Raw genomic sequence first — 19,734 nt, forward strand, 5'->3', positions numbered from 1 at the left:
TATCGGCAAATCAATCAGTATGATACACCACATTATCATACTGAGGAATAAAAACCATATGATCATCTCAATAGATGCAGAAAAAAAGCTTTTGATCAAATTCTTTAACTTATTTAAATATGTTTATGCAATTGATTTTAACTGACACCTTAACTGTCACCACTGACTCTGTGGTTGGGGCCACGCTTGTTTTCTCCCAGCCTGAAGTTTGCATTAGGACTTTTCACTTTTAATTTTCCTTCCAGGATGCTTCGAGACAACTCACCTAAACCTCACAATGAGCGGTTGGGGTCCAGACACAGGCTTCGCACTGACTTTGAGAGGCTGCTAACGGGAGAGTTAACGACACAGCAGAAAACTCTTCTCAAACAGTGAAAGAAATCACTAAATTCTTGGACAAACGAGATTTTATAACATACCTTTTCTTCTGAGAAAAGATAAGGAAAAAACACTACACATTTTCAGAAGACAGAACCCCTGCCACAGCTGGCCAGGCAGGGCTTTGCCCAAGGGGAGGAGGGTGACCTGCAGGGGAGAAATCTCCCTTTTGGTGTGGGTTTCTCTCTATCCCTGGAACGCCGGTATTTCACCCTGACATTTTAGGTGTGAACCTTTTTAAAAATCCTCTTGCCCGGGGCCCACCAAGTCCATTTATCGCTTCTCCCCAGTTTCTCTTCTTTCTCGAACCGTGTGACAGCCTCTCGGAGCTGCCCACACCTCTCCTCCCTCACGACCTTCTGTTCGTGGGGTCAGTGTGCCAGATGTTGAACCCTGCAGTTGTTGGGGTCAGGCTGCTAGTGGGCCACACACAGCGACCAGCCCCTGGCCAGTGGAGAGCCCCGTACTGTGTGCTCCTGTAACCTGTGCTGGGCAGACTGGCCAGCCACTCCCCTTCAAGGCGCAGGGAGAAACCGCCTCTGCTGACAGCGGCATCCGTGGGCCCAGGAGCAGGGCAACACCCCAGGGAAGGGTCTCTGTTGCCCCCAGGTTGCAGGCAACGAGGGAGCAGGGGCCCATCCTACCGTAGCACCCTGGAGGTCCCAGGACTCTGTAGCCCTCACTCCCCATCTTCCCCTCCCCCCACCCCAGTGCCTGGCAACCATTAATCTGCTTTCCAACTCTATGGATTTCCCTGCTCTGCACATTCCATATAAATGGATTCATACAACAGGTGGTCTCCAGGGACTCACTTCTTTCAATGAGCAAAATTTTTTCAAGCTTCACGCACATTGTAACGTAGAAGGTCCTTCATTTTTTTCATTGCAGAATCATTCTGTTGTATGGATATACCACATACTATTTATTTATCAGTTGATAGACATTTGGGCTATTTCCAATTTTAGCCATTATGGATAATGCTGCTGTGAACACTTATGTACAGGTTTCCGTGTGGACACGTTTTCATGTCCTATGGGTGTTCCACCTAGAAGTGGATTGTTGGGTCCTGTGATAACTCTAGGTTTAACCTTTTGAGAGACTGTCAGACAGTTTTCCAAAGTGGCTGCACCACTGTTCATTCCCACTGGATATAAAAAGTATCTGCTTTTTCCACATCCCCACCAACACTTGTTATTATCTTCTTTTCGATTACAGTCATCCTGGTGGGTGTGAAGTGGTCTCTCACTGTGGTTTTGATTTGCATTTCCCTACTAGTGGATGCTGTTGAGTGTAATTTCATATACTAACTGGCCATTTGTGTATCTTCTGTGGAAAATTTTCTATTCAGATCCTTTGCTCCTTTTTCAAATTGGTTATTTATCATTTTATTATTGAGTTGTAAGTTTTTTTGAGGTACAAGTCCCTTATCATATATATGATTTGCAAGTATTTTCTCCCATTCTATGGGTGGTCTTTTTACTTTCTTGATGGTGTCCTTTGAAGCACAAAATTTTCTAATTTTGGTGAAGTTCAATTTATTTATTTATTTTCTCTACTTATGTTATCATTTATAAGAATCCATTGCCAAACCTAAGTCCACAAATATTTACACCTATGTTTTCTTCTAAGAGTGTTATGGTTTTAGCTTTTACATTTAGGTCTTTAATGCATCTTGAATTAATTTTTGTATATGGCGTGAGGTAGGGGTCCAAGTTAATTCTTTTGCATATGGATATACAGTTGTCCCAGCACCATTTGTCGGAAGACTACTCTTTCCCCAGTGAATTATTTTGGTATCATTGTCAAAATCAATTTATTTTATTCTGGTTTACATATTTATATTTTCTTTCTTTGTTCTCAAGTCAGTTCCATAAATCTACATTTCTCTCCTTATGCCAGTAAGTACAAGTGAGTTGTTGGGTCCTATGGTAACTGTTTTGATTACTGTAGCTTTGTAGTAAGGTCTGAATTTGGGAAGTGTGAGTCCTCCAACTTCACTCTGCTTTTTCAAGATTGTTTTGGCTACTCTGGATCCCTTGCATTTTTATATGAATTTTAGGATCAGTTTATTCTTTTCTGCAAAGAAGCTACCTGGGATTTTAATAGAGATTGTGCTAAAGTTGTAGATAAATTCAGGAAGAATTGCTATTTTAACATCATTAAGCCTTTCAGTCCATGAACATGGACTGTCTTCCAACTTACTTAGATATTCTTTAATTAAAAAAAAAAAGTTTTATGAGTTTCAGAGTATAAGGCACTAGTCCTGTTAAATTTATTCCTAAGTATTTTATTATTTTGAATACTATTGTAATGGAACTCTTTTCTTTTTACTTATTTATTTATTTATGGCTGTGTCAGGTCCTAGTTGCAGCATGGGGAGCTTAGTTGCCCCGAGGCATGTGGGATCTTAGTTCCCCGACCAGGGGTTGAACCCACATCCCTTGCATTGGAAGGTGGATTCTTAACCACTGGACCACCAGGGAAGTTCCTGGAACTGTTTTCTTAATTTTCAGATTGTTCATTGCAAGTGTTGTAAATATAACTGATTTTTATATATTTGTTTCTTTGTTTTTGGCCACACTGCGTGGCTTGCAGCATCTTAGTTCCCCGACCAAGGATTGAACCCAGCCCCCCTGCAGTAGAAGCGCAGAGTCCTAACCACTGGACCCTCAGGGAATTCCCTATATATTTTTTACTGAACCAAACTTGGGTCTTCTTGCCTGCAAGCAGCAAAGCCAACCCACTGACTCCGGGTTGTGACGAAGGAAAGTGCAGCATTTATTGCAGGTACCAAGCAAGGAGTCCAGGGAACTAGTGCTCAAAAGACCTGAACTCCCCGAAGGCTTTCAGGGAAAGGTTTTTAAAGACAGGGTGAGGGAGGGAGGTTGTGGGGTGTGTGATCAGCTCGTGGACATTCTTCTAATTGGTTGGTGGTGAGGTAATTGGGAGTCAACATCATCAACCTTCAGGTTCCAGCCAGTCTGGGGTCTACATGCTTGTGGGCAGCATACAGTTAACTTCTGACACCTGGTGGGGGTCTCAGTATCTGCCAAACAGCTCAAGGACACGGCTCAGCATAGTATCTATAGCCCTTGAGGAAGAACTAAAGGTCCTTGACTTTGTTTAATGGCTAAAATATTGTTATTTTGTCTTGTTTGACTGTTTTCTTTCTGCATTTTCTCACTTCTCTGATTAAATTTGTTCTTTGGAACTGGGGGAAGGCCTAGGAGGCTGAAGTTTTTCTACAGACAAGAGGCAGGCAGAGGACAGGGGAGGGTCTGTCCCGGGAAGGCCCCACAGGGTCCTGCTCGGTTACATATTGATCTTGCATCTTGCAACCTTGCTGAACTTGCTTATTAGTTCTAATAGGTTTTAGTGGATTCCTTAGGCTTTTCTATTTCTATTTTAATTTTGTCCCCATTTTCTTGCTATGTGCCCTGGCTGGAACCTCCAGGACAATGTTGAATAGAGGAGACAAGGGAGGACACCCCCTTCTTATTCCTTATCTTAGGGAGAAGCATTCATTCTTTTCACCATTAAGAATGGTATCAGCTGTGGGTGTTTTGTAGATACTTTTTATCAGGTTGAGAAATTTCCTTTCTAGTCCTAGTTTGTTAAGTGTTGTTATCATGAAGAAATGTTTTGGATTTTGTCAAATGCTTTTTCTGCATCTACTGAGATGATCATGTGGTTTTTGTCCTTTATTTTGTTGATATGGCATATGATATAATTAATTTTTGGATATTAAATTAACAGTTGGTTTGCTTTTCTTTTTGAGAATTTTTGCATCTATATTTTAAAGAATTAGTCTGTTCTTGTGATGTCTTCCTTTTTTTTTTTTTTTTTTTTTCCACAGAGCAATACTAGCTTCATAGAATAAGTTGAGATGTGTTCCCTCCTTTTCTAAATTTTAAAAGTTAACATTTAAGGAAGTTAACATTTAACACCAATCCTGGAAGTTTTAGCCTGAAAAATCAAACAAGAAAAATAAATAAAAGGCATCCAAATCAAAAAAGAAAGAAAGTCTCTGTTTGCAGATGACAGGATCTTATATACAGAAAATCCCAAAGAATCCACAAGAAAACTACTACAACTAGTAAATGAGTTCAGCAAAGTTGCAGGGTAGAAGCTCAACCCACAAAAATCAGTTATGCTTCTACATACCATCAATGAACAATCAGCAAATGAAAGTAAGATAATAATCCTCTCTACAATAGCATCCAAAACAAACAAACAAAAATACCATAGGAATAGATTTAACCAAGGAAGTGAAAGAGTTGTATAATAAAAATGACAAAGCATTGTTTAAAGAAATTAAAGAAGATGTAAATGAATGTAATGACACCCCATGTTCATGTATTGGAAGACTTACTATTGCTAAGATGGCTATGCTACCCAATGCAAACTGCAGATTCAGTGCAATCTCTATCAATCAAGATTCCAGTGGCCTTGTCTGCAGAAATGGTACGGCTGCTCCTTAAATCCATATGGAATTGCAAGGGGCACTGAATAACCAAAACAATATTGAAAAAGAACAAAAAGTTGGAGGACTCACATTTTCCAATTTCAAATTTTTCTATAAAGCTATAGTTATCAAAACAAACAGTGTGGTGCTGGCATAAGGATAATACAGATAGGACAATGGAATAGAATAGAAAACCCAGAAATAAACTCTGTGTCTATGGCCAATTGATTTTCAACACAGGTGCCAGACCCTCAGTGGGTAAAGGATAGTTTCTTTAACAAATGGTGCAGGGACAACTGGACATCCACGTGCAAAAGAATGAAGTTGGAGCCCTACCTCACACCATATGCAAAGATTAGCTCAAAATGGATCAACAATCTAAATATAACAGCTAAAATCATAAAACTCTTAGAAGAAAACAGGGGTAAATTTTCATGACCTTGGATTTGGCAATGGATTTTAGAAATGACACCAGAAGCAGAAACAACAAAAGAAAACATAGATAAATTGGACTTCATCAAAATAAAAGACTTTTGTGCATCAAAGGTCATTATCAATAAAGTGAAAAGACAACCTACAATGGGACAAAATATTTGAAAATCATATATCTGATAAGGGTCTACTATCCAGAATACATAAAGAATTCTTACAACTGAACAACAAAATTTTTTAACCCAATTAAAAAATGGACAAGGTGGGACTTCCCTGGTGATCCAGGGGTTAAGAATCTGCCTTCCAATGTGGGGGACATGGGTTCAATCCCTGGTCTGGGAACTAAGATCCCATATGCCGCGGGGCAACTAAGCCTGCACGCTCTAGGGCCCACATGCCACAACTAGAGAGCCTGTGCACTGCAACTACTGAGCCTGCGCTCTAACTAGAGAGGAGCCTGCATGCCACAACTAGAGAGAAGCCCACGTGCTGCAACGAAGGGACCGGGTGCCGCAACGAAAGATCCTGCAACTAAGACCCGATGCAGCCAAATAAACAAATACTTTTTTTTTTAAATGGGCAAGGAACTTGAATAGTCATTAATCCAAATAAATTATATAATTTCACCCACTAGGATGGTCATAAGTGAGTGGAAAATAAGTGTTGAAAAGGATGTATAGAAACTGGAATCCCTGTATATTGCTAACTGGAATGTAAAATGGCTCAGCTGCTTGGGAGACACTTTGATGGTTCTTCAAAAAGTTAAACACAAAATTACCATATGACCCAGAAATTCCACTCCTAGGCATATACACCAAAGAATTGAAAATAGTTGTTCAAATACTTGCACCCGGATGTTCATAGCAGCACTAGTTACAATAGCCAAAATATAAAATATAAAAGGTCAAATGTCTATCAGTGGACGAACAGATAAATTGTGGAATATCCATACAGTACAATATCGTTCTGCCATAAAAGGGAGTGGAGTACTGACACATGCTACAACCCAGATGGACCTTGAAGACATTATGCTAAGTGAAAGAAGTCAGACACAAAAAGGCAAATATTCTACGATTCCATTATTTGAAATATCCAAAATAGATAAATCCATAGAGAGAAGGTAGATGATTGGTGGTTGCCAGTATGTGCAAGAGCAGGGGGACAGGAAGTTCTTGATGGGCATGAGGTTTTATCTGGTAATGATTAGAATGTTTTGGAAGTAGATGATGGTGGTTGCACAATATTGTGAATGTACTAAACTTCAATGAATTGTTCATTAAAACGGCTAATTAAATGCTATGTGAATTTCACCTCAAAAATGTGTAAAACATTTATCATTTTGTGAAATAGTACGATGTCTGGGATTTGGTCCAAAATAATGAGGTGGGGGTAGAGATACAAAAAGTAAAAACAAAAACATGTTTCCTCCGAGCTGTATAGGAAACAAAACAAAACAGAGACGGAAATGGGTAGAAGCCTAGAGTGCGGAAATCCAGGTGAGAAACGTGGCGGGGCGCTTGGGGTGGGGGGATGGGGAAGGGGCTAGAACCCAACAGCCCTGACGTGTATCTGTAGACAAAAGCAAGAGGACTGTTAGGGCAAAGAAAGTGATCCAGATTTTTGTCTGAACCCTGGAGGCAGGGGTGCCTTTGCCGAGCTGCGGGGAACCGCGGACCCGAATCAAGGATTGCTCTTGGGAAATCATCTCCTTGTGCACCTTAAACTTACACAACTTCACGCGTCGGTTGTATCCCAACAAAATTGGGTAAATATACATATGTATTTTTCAAAGGGATTGCTCTTCGGGTTTAGTGCGCGCTGCGCATCAGACACCGGCGGAGGCGCGGAGGAGGCGGGCAGTGCTCTGCCGCGTCTTCCCCCCGCGTCTAGTGTCCTCCCGAGGGACGCGAGGGCCTGCACCGTCTTCACGCCCTCCCTGAGCGGGCTGGGGGCGACGGCTGCCGCGACCCCGACTCTGCCCGCTCGGGGCCCCACCTGGCGACACCTGCCAGGTGCGCTGCGTGTCTCCGCCCGGCGCTCCCGCGGCTCGGGGACCGACCTGGGGCGGGGCGAGGCGGGACAGGGCGGGGCGCGCGAGGCCACGCCCCGGAGGCGGCCACGCCGGCGCCCCCCAGCCCGCTTCCCAGACCCAGCAGCTCGGGGCCATGGCGGCCGCCGAGCCCAAGCCCCCCGCGGGGACGGCCGCGGCCCGACGCCTGGCCCGGGGCTGCTGGTCCGCGTTCTGGGACTACGAGACGCCCAAGGTGATCGTGGTGAAGAACCGGCGCCTGGGCATCGTGTACCGCGCGGTGCAGCTGCTCATTCTGCTCTACTTCGTGTGGTGGGTGCGCACGGGGGAGACCCGGCGGCAGGGGGTGCCCAGCGGGGTCCGGAGGGGAAGGGAGGGCGCCGCCGGGACGTCCCAGGTTGGAGGGGCCGCTCTGGGCATGGGGCGAGGAGAGCGCCGGCGGCCGCCGGGCTGGCCCCTCGGGCGCCGCATAGCCTACCCGGCCGGCCCCCGAGAGACGGTGACGCAGCCTCGATCCCGCCGGAGTCGAGCTGACTCGGCAGGGGAGGGGTCCCGGGCCTGCCCCGGGGTCGCCTCCAGAGCCGGCCCTGCCCGTCCGCACAGGTACGTGTTCGTCGTGCAGAAGAGCTACCAGGACAGCGAGACGGGCCCCGAGAGCTCCGTCATCACCAAGGTCAAGGGCATCACCTCGTCCGAGCACAAAGTGTGGGACGTGGAGGAGTACGTGAAACCCCCCGAGGTGTGCCACTCGGGCCCCGCCCCCAACCCGAGCACCCCGAGGGTGGGACCGAGCGGCGGCCGAGCTGCCCGGCGCCGGCCGACCGTCCCTTCTTTCTGAGCCCAGGGGGGCAGCGTGTTCAGCATCATCACCAGGATCGAGGTCACCCCCTTCCAGACCCTCGGAACCTGCGCCGAGGTGAGGCCGGGTAGAGAGCAGAGCGGGGGCGGGAGGGAGGGGCCCTGCCTGGTCCGCTGCGCCTGGGGGCAAAGGGTGTCGGGCCCCTGACCAAGCAGCCTCCTCCCTAGAGTATGAGGGTCAACAACGCCACCTGCGACTCGGACGAAGACTGCGTGGCTGGGCAGCTGGACATGCTGGGAAACGGTCAGTGTGTGCCAACTGGGGGCGGGGGCGGGCCGCGCCCCTGAGCGCGCATCTGCCACCTGAGCGCGCGTCTGCCCACAGGCCTGCGGACCGGGCGCTGCGTGCCTTATTACCACGGGTCCTCCAAGACCTGCGAGGTGTCCGGCTGGTGCCCGGTGGAAGACGGGGCCTCAGTCAGGTGTGCACGCCCGCTGTCCCCACCCACCTGGGGCCAAGCTCCTTTGCTCCTTTCTCCTCACTGACCGGAGTCGGGGTGTGTGGGGGGAGAAGGGAGGGAGGGACAGCGCAGCGGGGGAGGCTGGGGGACGGGGGGAAGGGGAGACTAAACACACCCAGCCTGTGCCTCCTCAGCCAGTTTCTCGGTAAGATGGCCCCGAATTTCACCATCCTCATCAAGAACAGCATCCACTACCCCAAATTCCAGTTCTCCAAGTAAGAGCCATTAGCGTGTGGTGACAAGGGATGGGCTGGAGTGGGAGTTGCCTCTTGGAATGTGTTGTTTGGGGGTGCATGGCTTCTGCTCCCTCCCCATCTGATGCCGCTGGGCCTTGTCTTTAGGGGCAACATCGAGAGCCGGAAGGATGGCTACCTGAAACACTGCACGTTCCATGAGGTCTCTGACCTCTACTGCCCCATCTTCAAGCTGGGCTACATCGTGGAGCAGGCAGGGGAAAACTTCACGCAGCTGGCACACGCGGTGAGGGCACCAGGGAGAGCGGCTGGGACAGCTGTCCGTCCAGGTGCTGGCTCCCACCTGCACACAAAGGGTCTCGTTACAGCCGAGTCCGTCTGCAGTTTGGCCAGCCCTGGCCCTGCTCGGGCAGAGGAAGAGAAACACGATCGGCTGGCCCATCTGGGTGTGCATGGCTCCTGCTAAATTATTGACTCCTGGCATCCCCTCGTGCCTCGGAAGCAGGGCAGTCAACTAGCCCCCTTCCCCAGCTCTCTGCCCTGAGCTGCCCTGGGTGCCTCACAGTATGCACCCCGCACGTAGCCTCAGCAGGACTCTGGGGCTGTTGAAGGTCCTCTCTGTGAGCCCACCCTGACCCTGTGTCTGTGCCCACTTTTGGACAGGGCGGTGTAATTGGGGTCATTATCAACTGGGACTGTGACCTGGACCTGTCGGCATCCAAGTGCAACCCCAAATACTCCTTCCGGAGGCTCGACCCCAAGCATGTCCCAGCCTCATCTGGCTACAACTTCAGGTACCTTGGCCTTGGGATGCTGGGTCCTCATCTGCCCTAGCCGTGGAGGTCCAGGAGTCAACAGGGCAGGTGCCCAAAGGTTCAGGGGCGCCAGTTGGCGGCGGAGTCTTGGAGCTGCCCCATTTGGGCAACAGGTGCACCCACCGTCATGCTCCTCAGGGTCAGGTGGCCAGGGCTCCTGCACCCGGGTCATTCCATCCCAGGTTCTGACGTGCTTCCGGGTCATTCTGCCCTAGGTTCGCCAAGTATTACAAAATAAACGGTAGCACCACCCGCACACTCATCAAAGCCTACGGGATCCGAATTGACGTCATCGTGCACGGACAGGTAAACCAGCCCACCTTGCCTACCTGGGATTTGGGCTGGCCCAGCCTCAATCTCTCCTACTACACCCCACGCCTCCCTTGAGCCCCACTCCCGACCATCTCAGGCAGCCTCTTTGCCTCCAGGCAGGGAAGTTCAGCCTGATTCCCACCATCATTAACCTGGCCACAGCGCTGACCTCCATCGGGGTGGTAAGGGATGCACGCTAGGGTCGGGGGTGGGGGGGGGGGGTGGGACGGGGGGTGGGTGCCAGGCTCTTACGCGTTGGTCTTGCTGGCCTCGGGGTGGGGGGACGGGGGGGCGGGTGCCAGGCTCTTACGCGTTGGTCTTGCTGGCCTCAGGGCTCCTTCCTGTGCGACTGGATCTTGCTAACGTTCATGAACAAAAACAAGGTCTACAGCCATAAGAAATTTGACAAGGTGTGTACTCCCGGGCCCTCCTCAGGCAGCTGGCCCGTGACCCTGGCCCTTGTTTTGGGCCAGGCCCCTCCCCCACCCTATCCCTGCTCCGCAGACCCAGGCCAGGCCGGCCGACCGCAGGGTGAGGGGCAGAGCCAGGCCTGGGCTGTCCCCCCCGCATGGCCTTGCCCCACCTCTGCCCCGTCTGAGCAGATGGTGGATGCTCCCAGGCGGGGAGCAGGGCCAGGGCTTGGCGCCTCCGAGCCTTCCCCGCAGGACTGCGCTCTCACGGACGCCCGAGGTTTGGCCCAGCTCTGAGCCCGCTCCCACCTTCTGTCGTGCTGCACTCAAGACCTGGGCCTGTTGGGGGCCCCTGAAGTCTGTGGCCCCAGGAGCGCCCCCAGCTCCCCAGGGCAGCATGGCTGGGACCTCGGACCTGGGCCCTGCCCACACACCTCAACACTGCGTCTCAGCAAAACCAGCAGCCAAAGGGCCCCCGTGCAACCAGGCAGTGGGATGACATGAAGGGGACGGCACCTGCTCCCGGCCTGCCCACCTCGTCCCCCAACTGCCCAGGGGCCTGTAGGGGGCAAGTCCCCACCTCCACCTTCTCCCTAGCTGTTCTCCTCCCAGGCTCTTTGCTCCTCCCCACCCACCCACCCCTACCCAGACCCTTCGCTCACCTCATAGCCAGGAAATCACACATCCAAGTCCAATAAACCTGTGACCAGAACCTTCTGGCTTCGTCTTTGGGGAAAAGCACTTTCAGGCTCTAAGACAAACACGCAATGGCAGGTCTTTGCGCACGGGGTCTCTCTTGTGGTGTGCTTGGCCCTCCGTATCGCCCCTCTAGCCAGCCTGGGTGCAGAGTGTGTGGACGCGTCTGCTGCCCCCACGTCCAGCCAGGCTACAGTCATGTCTGACCTGGGGGCCAGTGGAGGTGGGGGACACACAGGCTGAGAGCGCACGAGGACCCCTAGACTCATCCCAGCATGTCCTTCAGGTAGTGCATTTACCAGCTTCCTGCAGGGCTCATCCCGGGCCCCAAACCTCAAAATATAGGAAAAGGCTCATCCCAGACCCCAAACCTCTCAAAGAGGAAGAAAGCCAGGAGGGAGGCGATGAGAGTTGTACCCAAGGAAAACGAGAGCTTAGGCTGACACCAAAATGCCCACCCAGGCCCTGAGGCTCTATTTCAAATGGGGATTGGGGTGGAGGAAGGAATTCGGTGCTGGGGAACAGGGGTGGACAGGGCAGGACGAGGTCGGAGGAGTGTGGGAAGCCGGCGCTAGCTGGATCAGGCCTACGGGTAATCTGGTTCTGGCCTTGGATGCTACAGTGGTCATTCCACTTAGCAGCTCTGCCTGGCCAGGCCCTGCTCTGAGGACACCAGGACCTGGTTGGATGGTTTCCCCAGCAACGGCTATGATGGTGCACAGACCTGAGGAGGCATAGTCCCTCCCACAGATCCTTTCACCTGTGACCCCATCACTCCCAAAGTCAGAGCTGGCCTCCCCACCTGCCAACGAGGCCAGCACCACTCACTGGAGCCACAAACCCTTGAGAAGCCCCCACCCAGCACTCCTGCAGATTCTCCTATGCTCGTCAGCTCCCTGGGTCACTCAAATGCCTGTGATATCCTGAGTGTCTGGCTCATAGACATCCAGCTCTAGTTTTAGAGAAACCAGCTTTTCCAGTTGGAGCTGGGCTGCAGCTCAAGAACCAGGGCCAGGGGCTCAGGTTTCCCATCTCCAAGCATAAGAGTGACCCTGGGACCTCCACCGCCCCAGATGCCCCCAGCCAACTAAGCCGGCCCCGCTGCAGGGAACACAGTGTTGGGGGGTGAGGCACGCAGCCCCACCTCCTCGCTCCTCCGTGCTCCCCTGGGACTTCTCCGGCTCTGCTTCCAGGAAGCACAGTTAGCCCTCCTCCTCCCCAACTCGGCCCTAATTTGATTTGATCTCCATCTGGGGGCTGAGAGGCTCCATCCCCTTCCAAGCCGAGTCAGGTTTCTTGCAGTCGCTGGGCCTGGATGCGCCTGGTGGGCAGTACCCAGGGGCCAACAAACCCAGACAGACAGACGTCAATTACTTAGTCTTCTTTCCTTCCTTCCAGAGACCCAGGCGCAGCGCACAAACATACACACAGTGAAAATTGTAGGAAATGTCAAAGTGTAAAATTAAAACGAAAATCCAAAGTGTAAATTGAGGTAACCAGGACAAATTTAAACCAGGCTCCAGAGCCAACAGTGGGGCCCCCCACTGCCCACCCGTTTGGGGTTTCTGAGTCTATGATTCACTTTTAACATGTTTGTGTCCTCACCAATTTGGCTGGTTTTCTTTTGCTTCCAGTTGCATTTAGTTAGAAATGAGGTGCACGGAGTTGGTCTTATGTTCTGGGGCTGCTGGCAGAACGGAGGGAGAACTCATGCTCAGCAAAGGGTTCCCCAGCCTGGCCCATTCTCCTCTTTCAGCCCCACCCGGGAGAAGAAAACAGCACGGCCCACATCTCTGTGCAGCAACAGGGCCCTGAACAAGCTGGTGGTGAGTGTCGCATTTTAAAGGGGGCTCAGCCCAAGGACCCTCTCTGCCTTGGGGTCACAGGTCTTGTACTGATCCCTGAGGCTGAGAAGCAAGAACAGAACTGCCTCAATCCCGATAAAATTGCTGTTGCCCTTTTCTCCATCCTCTCCCAACCACTCCTCAGACCTGAAGGAAAGAACCTAGTCTTGCATGTGAAGAAATATTTTTCTAGAATCCAGGTGCTAACATATGATGTCAAAGTCCGCGATAATGGTGTGCCTCCTCCCTCCCCGGGGCCCCCAGGCCTCCTGCTGCAGTGGCCCCCCTCACAGCACAGGCAGATTCAGAGAGAGAGGTGCCAGGCCCCGCTGCGGCTGAGCCCCAGCCTGAGACCCTCCCCTTCCTCAGCCTTCCCGCCCCCAGCCCAGCCTCGCTGCTGCCGATGAGGTGACTACGCCATGATACGGACACTCCGGCAAAGCCTGCTCTGACCGGGAATCTCCACAGACGGAGGGGCCCAAGCCCCAGAACTCTGTGTGTGAGAGACGCCCAGGTCGCCACGGGTTCAGCCCGGGTCCCCTGGATGCGGCCCGCCTGCCGCTGGCATGGACCGTAGGACAGCACCTCTCCCGGAGGCAAGGGACTGGAGAGCTGGGGCTGCAGACCCCCACTCAGGCACCCCTCGCCCTGCCTCTGGCTTCCAGCCACCCTCAGGGGCTCGGCTCAAACGGAAGGCCTCGGGGCAGCAGAGGGGGGGGGGCAGGAAGGGCTGGGGCAGCAGGGAGGGCCGTGCAGCGGGGGGTGCTCGTCCAGCGAGAAAGCAGCCCTGGGACCCCTCGCTGGAGATGCTTCTTGGGCCTAGAGGGCTGCCCTGACCGAGGCTGGGGGCCCCAGGGAACCTGGAGGTGGAGCCACTTCTTGCTCCGGCTGGTTCACGCTTCTGGGCCGCATGACCTGCTCCCTGAAAGCTCCCTGAGGATCGTCTTCCTGGGTGCCCGTCTCGGATGTGGGTAGTCATAGCAGAGAATGGGGGCGCTGCCCAGCTTGCTAATGGCCCAGCTGGGGGTTCTGCTGCAGCAGCCACTCCAGGGTCTCCATGAGGTACGACATGCCATAGTGCTGGGCAATGTTCCGGAAGATTCTGATCTGCTCCATGAAGACCTACAGGAATGACCAGTCACAGTGAGAACTAGTCCCAGAGGAGGCACAGGGACGCAAGGCCGAAACCCAGAAAGGGCCAATGGCCGAGGGGCAGCAGGGCTGGCTGTCCACGGGAGGCCCCACCTTGGTGTGGATGGTGAGGGAGAAGGCCCCGGCACAGCTACAGTACACGGCCATGTTGGTCTCCTTCACGCCCCGGCACTTCAGGCAGACCTGCGACGAGAAGCAGCCCCAGTTGGGAGCCTCCCCAGCCCAGGCCAGGGCTGGCCGGCCACCTGGCACCGGACCGGCTTCCCTCCCCCATGGCCTTCACCTCAATTCTGAATAAAGTCTGAGACTTGATAATGGGCTTTATCCACACATGCCAACTGCTTCCCAACACCCTCCCTGTGGACACCCTACTCTTGAGTCTGGGGCTCCCCCATCCATCACACCAGGCACCAGCTGTTCCCTGCCTGGACCCCAACACCTTCCTCGGGTCTTGGTGAGACCACTCCTCCACCTAATGCTGAAAGCGTCCCTCTTTTGCTCACACACTGCCTGTTGGTTCCCTTTACTCTTACCATCACTTAGTTGTCCATCTCCCTCCACTAGAATAAAAAAGGTCCATGAAGCCAGCACTTGGCCCCTGTAGGTGCCCAACAGATGCTGTAGAAATGAATGAGTCACCTGGGCTCATGGACAAGGCCTGACCCAAGAGGTGGTTACCTTGGAGGACCAGGTAACGACGTTGAGACCTGTGTACACCTCTAGTTTCCCGTGGGTGAAAACTGCTTATCAACAGACCCTCCACCAACTGGAGGGGCGGTCGGGCTGGGTGCAAAAGAGCCCCAGCACCAGGCCCCGCTGCTCACCAGGTCCTGCAGGGTGAAGGCCATCAGTTTCTTCTGCAGGGCTTCCACCAGGGCCATCTCAATGACTGACGAGTCGTAGGCTACCTGACAGTTGGAGCAGAGCCACTGAGGCAGCACAGACCCATCCTAGGCAGAGAAGGAAAGGGACCAGGTCACCTTCCTCAGCCCCAGTACTGAGAAGGGATGGAAAGAGTGGAAAGAGAAGAGCTCGTGGTGAGAATTGTGGTACCGCTTGCTCACAGCTCCAGGGCACACTCACATCACCACTGTCTTCACTTACGTGTTTACCAGGACAAGGTTCTGGCATGTGGCAGCTGAGTGGCTTGAAAAAGGGTGTTTGTTTCTAATTCACACCAAAGCTAGCTGGGGGCCCAGGAGGTGTAACCCAGAAAAGATGGAGACTGGGGTCACTTGGGAGGGGGTACTGCAGGACCCCCTGATCCACTGACACCTGGATATTCTGACTTTACCAGCAAGGGGCCTGACGGAGCTGGCCCACCTGAGAGAAGGAGGGGTCTTTGCACAGGTCCAGGTCCCGGCAGAAGTTACAGCTGCGGCAGATGACCTCAGGGAGCACGTAGGAGCGGCAGGGGTCTCGGAACTGGGCCTCCTCCGAGAACTCGCCGACATCTACCAGGCGAAGCAGGTCTCGGTTTAGCTTGTTCACCTGGTTTGTGATGTTCGTGTCCAGAGACAGGACCTGCAGAGAACAGAGCCCACGTCAGGGACAGCTCCCGGGGCCTCCCTGCTGCTGTTTGGACCAGAAAACCCTGCAGCCAACTCTCTAAGCTACTGTTTCTCAGCGTCATCTCAACTCTTCCTGCCTCCTGTACATCAGTGATTCCCCGACTCGGGGCCATAAGAGTGGAGTGGAGGCCCTGCCCCCAGGCCTTGTGGTCTCTGTCAGCTCCGGGGAACTCTGGGACACACCGAAGTGTGCTCTACGTGTTCTCCTTACTGGCTCCTTCTTCCTCAATGACAGGCAGTCCTAAGTCTACCAGAGCTCTACAGTCTCACTGCAAAGGGGTTGACTTCAACCTTCCACGGTACAGGGGCTCCCAGGCCAGCGGAGAAACGCCTCTGCAGCACACGGGTGTGTCAGTGCCCGCAGTGCTGGCACTGCAAGTCGCTCCTGCAGAGCCACAGGAGACTTGTTAACCCCCCATCTGTGAACAAGAGGAGACAGCACTGGCATGTTTCACTGGCCTCTCCCAGCCCTACAGCTCCTGTCCTAGCACAATGCCAAGAGCACAGAACCAAACACCACTTAGAAGACTTCTCTGGGAGGAGCGTTTATGGTCGATCTGAAACAAAGTGGGTGGATTTGCAAGCACACTTATAACGAGGATCGACAGCCTACTGGGCAGTATTGTTTAAAATATATACATTATACATGTCTTTTACATAGGGAGAACACTGGATGTAATTAAGAGACAGAAAAAAATGAAAGTGAATTTACCAAAACATTAAGGAAGAGGTAATGCTGATTCTACACAGTATCTTCCAGAAAACACAAGAGGAAGAACACTCCTAACTCATCTTGTGAGGCCAGTATCACCCTGATACCAACACCAGACAAAGACAGTACAAGACAACTACAGTAAAAAACTGTCACGCACACAGACTCAAATATCCTCAGCAAAATACCGGCAAATTGAACCCACTGATATCACGACCAAGTGGGATTTACCCCAGGAATGCAAGGCTGGATCAACATTTGAAAATCAGTGTAATTCACCATATCGAGACTAATGAATAAAACCAATATGATCATCTCAATTGATGCAGAAAAAGCCCTTAACAAAATTCAACATCCATTCATGATTAAAACTCTCAGGATGGGACTTCCCTGGTGGTGCAGTGGTTAAGACTCCATGCCTCTGATGCAGGGGGCGCAGGTTCGATCCCTGGTCAGGGAACTAGATCCCGCATGCCGCAACTAAAGATCCCGCATGCAGCAATGAAGATCCGGCGTGCTGCAACTAAGACCCAGCACAGCCAAATTAAAAAAAAAAAAAAAAAATCAGTGCCATTACAATAGCACCCAAACCATTAAAACCTGAGGTGCAAATATGTGCACTATTTTTATGCTGAAAGACCCAAAAACACTGATGAAAGAAATCAAAGACAACTTAAGTAAATGGAAAGATATAGTGGTTCATGAATTGGAAGCCTCAACATTAAGATATCAATTCTCCCTAAATTAATCCATAGACTCCAAACAACTCCAATCAACAATCCAAGAGGATTTTTTTTTTTTTTGGTAGAAATTGATATGCTGATCTGAAATTTATAAGGAAAGGCAAAGGAACTAAAATAGTCAAAATAATTTTGAAAAAGAAGAATAAAGTTAAAGCATTCACACTACCTGGTTTCAAGACTTATTGATAAAGTTACAGAAATTTAGACAGTGTGGTATTGGAGAACAGATAGATATTCAGATTGATGGAGACCCAGAAACAGACCCACACACATATATATGGCCAGTTAAGTTTTGAAAAAAGCACAAACATATTTAAATGGAGAAAGGCTAGTTTTTTCAACAAATAATGCTGGAATAACTGGATATGTTTATGCAGAATATGAACCTCAATTTATAACATGCACATTGCACAAAAATTAACTCAAAATGAATCACAGACTAAATATAAAACCTAAAACTATAAAACTTCTAGAAGAAAACATAAGAGAAAAACTTTGTGACCTTGGTTAAAGCAAAGATTTCTCAGATATGACACCAAAAGCTCAACCCTTAAAAAGTGACAAATTAGATAAAAGTTAAGATCCTCTGCTCATTAAAAAATGGAATTTTGAAAAGGCAAGCCAAATTCTGGGAGGAAAGACTTGGAAATCACAGATCTGATAAAGGACTTATACACGGAATATATGAAGAACCCTCAAAACTCAACAATAAGAAAAACAACCCTGGGACTTCCCTGGTGGTGCAGTGGTTAAGAATCTGCCTGCCAATGCAGGCGACACGGGTTCGAGCCCTGGCCCGGGAAGATCCCACATGCCGCGGAGCAACTAAGCCTGTGAGCCACAACTACTGAGCCCGCGTGCTGCAACTAATGAAGCCCACGCACCTAGAACCCGTGCTCGGCAACAAGAGAAGCCACCGCAATGAGAAGCCCGTGCACCGCATCGAAGCGTAGCCCCCACTTGCCGCAACTAGAGAAAGCCCGTGCGCAGCAACGAAGATGCAAAGCAGCCAAAAATAAATAAATATAAATAAATTTATAAGATAAAAATACAAATAAATATATTAAAAAAAAAAAAAAGAAAAACAACCCTGATTCACTTTGCTGTACACCTGAAACTAACACAGCATTGTAAATCAACTATACTCCAATAAAAATTATTTTAAAAAGAAACAATTTTTAATAATGGGCAAAAGATCTGGACATTTCACCAGAAACACATGGAGAGTAAACAAGCACATGAATAAAATCTCCACATCATTAGCATTAGGGAAATGCAAGTTAAAACCATAATAATATACCACTACACACCTATTTGGACAGATAAAATCTTGAAAATCAACACCACCAAGCTCTAGCGGGTTGTGGAGCAGCTGGACCGTAGCTCGACACCGCTGACAAGGATGCAAAACGGGGCCACTTCAGAAACAAGCGCGACATGACACAGCCAGTCCCCTGCTAGGCTTCCACCAAGAGAAATGAAACTTATGTTCACCCAAAACCTTCTCTATGAGAATGTTTACAGCAGCTTTACCAACAGTCACCAAAAACGTGAAAACCACCTGAATGTCCTTCAACCGGGGAACTGCGGTTCTCCCACACAACCAGGGAGCAAGACTCAGCGATGGAAAGGAACGAAGCACTGAGACAAGCAACGCCATGGAGGAGCCCCAGGGGCACTTTGCTGACCGAAGGAAGTCAGACCTAAAAGGCTACATAACCAACCATTCCACTTGTGTGACATTCTGGAAGAGGTCACAACACAGGGACAGAAGACAGATTGGCGGTTCCAGGGGTGCAGGCGAGAGGAGTTGAGCCCAAGGGGAAGCACGGGGGAGCTCTCCAGGGTGGTGACCGTTTTGTACCGGCTGCTGATGGCCAGCCCTATCCATCTGTGAAAACTCGAACAACTGCACTGCACGGAGAGTGACTTTTACTGCATGCAACTTTCAAAAAGTAAATAAACATAGGGACAGACAGATCAGAGCGTGCCAGGGGTGGGGGACTCTGGTTCTGTACCCTGAATGCGTGATTGGGTACCTCACGGAATGCACACTAAAATAGTGAATTTTCCTGTATGTAAATTATACTTGTTCTTTTAAATATGTATTTATTTCTTTACTTGGCTGCGCCAGGTCTTAGTTGTGGCACGTGGGATCTAGTTCCCTGACCAGGTACTGAATCCCGGCCCCCTGCACTGGGAGGGCAGAGTCTTAGCCACTGGACCACCAGGGAAGTCCCTGTAAATTATACTTAAATAAAAATAAAACTTAAAAATTCTGAAGTCTACCAAGGAATTAAAATGGTACACTAAACCATTTCTTCACCACAATCAGAAATCATTTGATCACTGTGAAACTGTGATTTGCTGGGAGGTAACTTAATGGACAGTAAAATGCTCCTTAAGGGATGACGCCGGCTGGGTCCTCATCCGGTGATATTATGCCATCGTTTGATGCAGCCTGCCTTTCCCAGAAAGGCATTTAGCGTCCGATCAAGCTCTCCTCTTAGGTTGCACAGCAGCCCGGATGTTTTGGGAGCCCTTTCCAGCTCCTAGTCGGGCCCAGCAGCCCCACGGGACTCATGAGCACCTGCCGATCCACTACTCACCCTTCACCAGCACCGCCAGGTCACCCCTCCCCAGGGTCTCTGCATCCCCTCTG

The 19,734-nt window shown here is 50.6% G+C and overlaps 2 protein-coding genes across 9 annotated transcripts in view; one reads left to right on the plus strand and one right to left on the minus strand.

The window, feature by feature from the left end:
* The first annotated feature begins 346 nt into the window (after positions 1 to 346).
* On the plus strand, positions 347 to 12,356 carry P2RX2 (purinergic receptor P2X 2). Of its 6 annotated transcripts, XM_082355381.1 has the most exons (12): positions 7,338 to 7,616; positions 7,908 to 8,043; positions 8,149 to 8,220; positions 8,331 to 8,406; positions 8,488 to 8,584; positions 8,758 to 8,838; positions 8,965 to 9,103; positions 9,481 to 9,611; positions 9,848 to 9,938; positions 10,061 to 10,126; positions 10,277 to 10,354; positions 10,547 to 12,356. In XM_082355381.1, exons 1-12 carry the CDS (start codon positions 7,441 to 7,443, stop codon positions 10,649 to 10,651), a joined length of 1,248 nt encoding a protein of 415 aa, XP_082211507.1. In that variant the 5' UTR covers positions 7,338 to 7,440; the 3' UTR covers positions 10,652 to 12,356. The 6 variants fall into 6 exon arrangements, 5 of the variants coding, with proteins under 5 accessions (XP_082211507.1, XP_082211506.1, XP_082211505.1 ...); XM_082355380.1 differs by having other exon boundaries at positions 10,277 to 12,356; XM_082355379.1 differs by having other exon boundaries at positions 7,338 to 8,043; positions 10,277 to 12,356.
* A 131-nt stretch (positions 12,357 to 12,487) lies between these two features.
* POLE (DNA polymerase epsilon, catalytic subunit) overlaps positions 12,488 to 19,734 on the minus strand; it is a 55,233-nt gene continuing 47,986 nt past the window's right edge. For all 3 annotated transcript variants that reach the window (XM_082355369.1, XM_082355367.1, XM_082355368.1), the window contains 4 exons: positions 15,370 to 15,570; positions 14,871 to 14,996; positions 14,140 to 14,229; positions 12,488 to 14,016 (listed from right to left, as the gene is read on the minus strand). In XM_082355369.1, the coding sequence (XP_082211495.1) occupies positions 13,903 to 14,016; positions 14,140 to 14,229; positions 14,871 to 14,996; positions 15,370 to 15,570 (531 nt within the window). In that variant the 3' untranslated portion in view covers positions 12,488 to 13,902. The remainder of the gene's footprint in view (positions 14,017 to 14,139; positions 14,230 to 14,870; positions 14,997 to 15,369; positions 15,571 to 19,734) is intronic.

The sequence above is a fragment of the Balaenoptera borealis genome (genome assembly GCF_965194805.1).
Source record: "Balaenoptera borealis genome assembly, chromosome: 14".
NCBI lineage: Eukaryota > Metazoa > Chordata > Mammalia > Artiodactyla > Balaenopteridae > Balaenoptera > Balaenoptera borealis.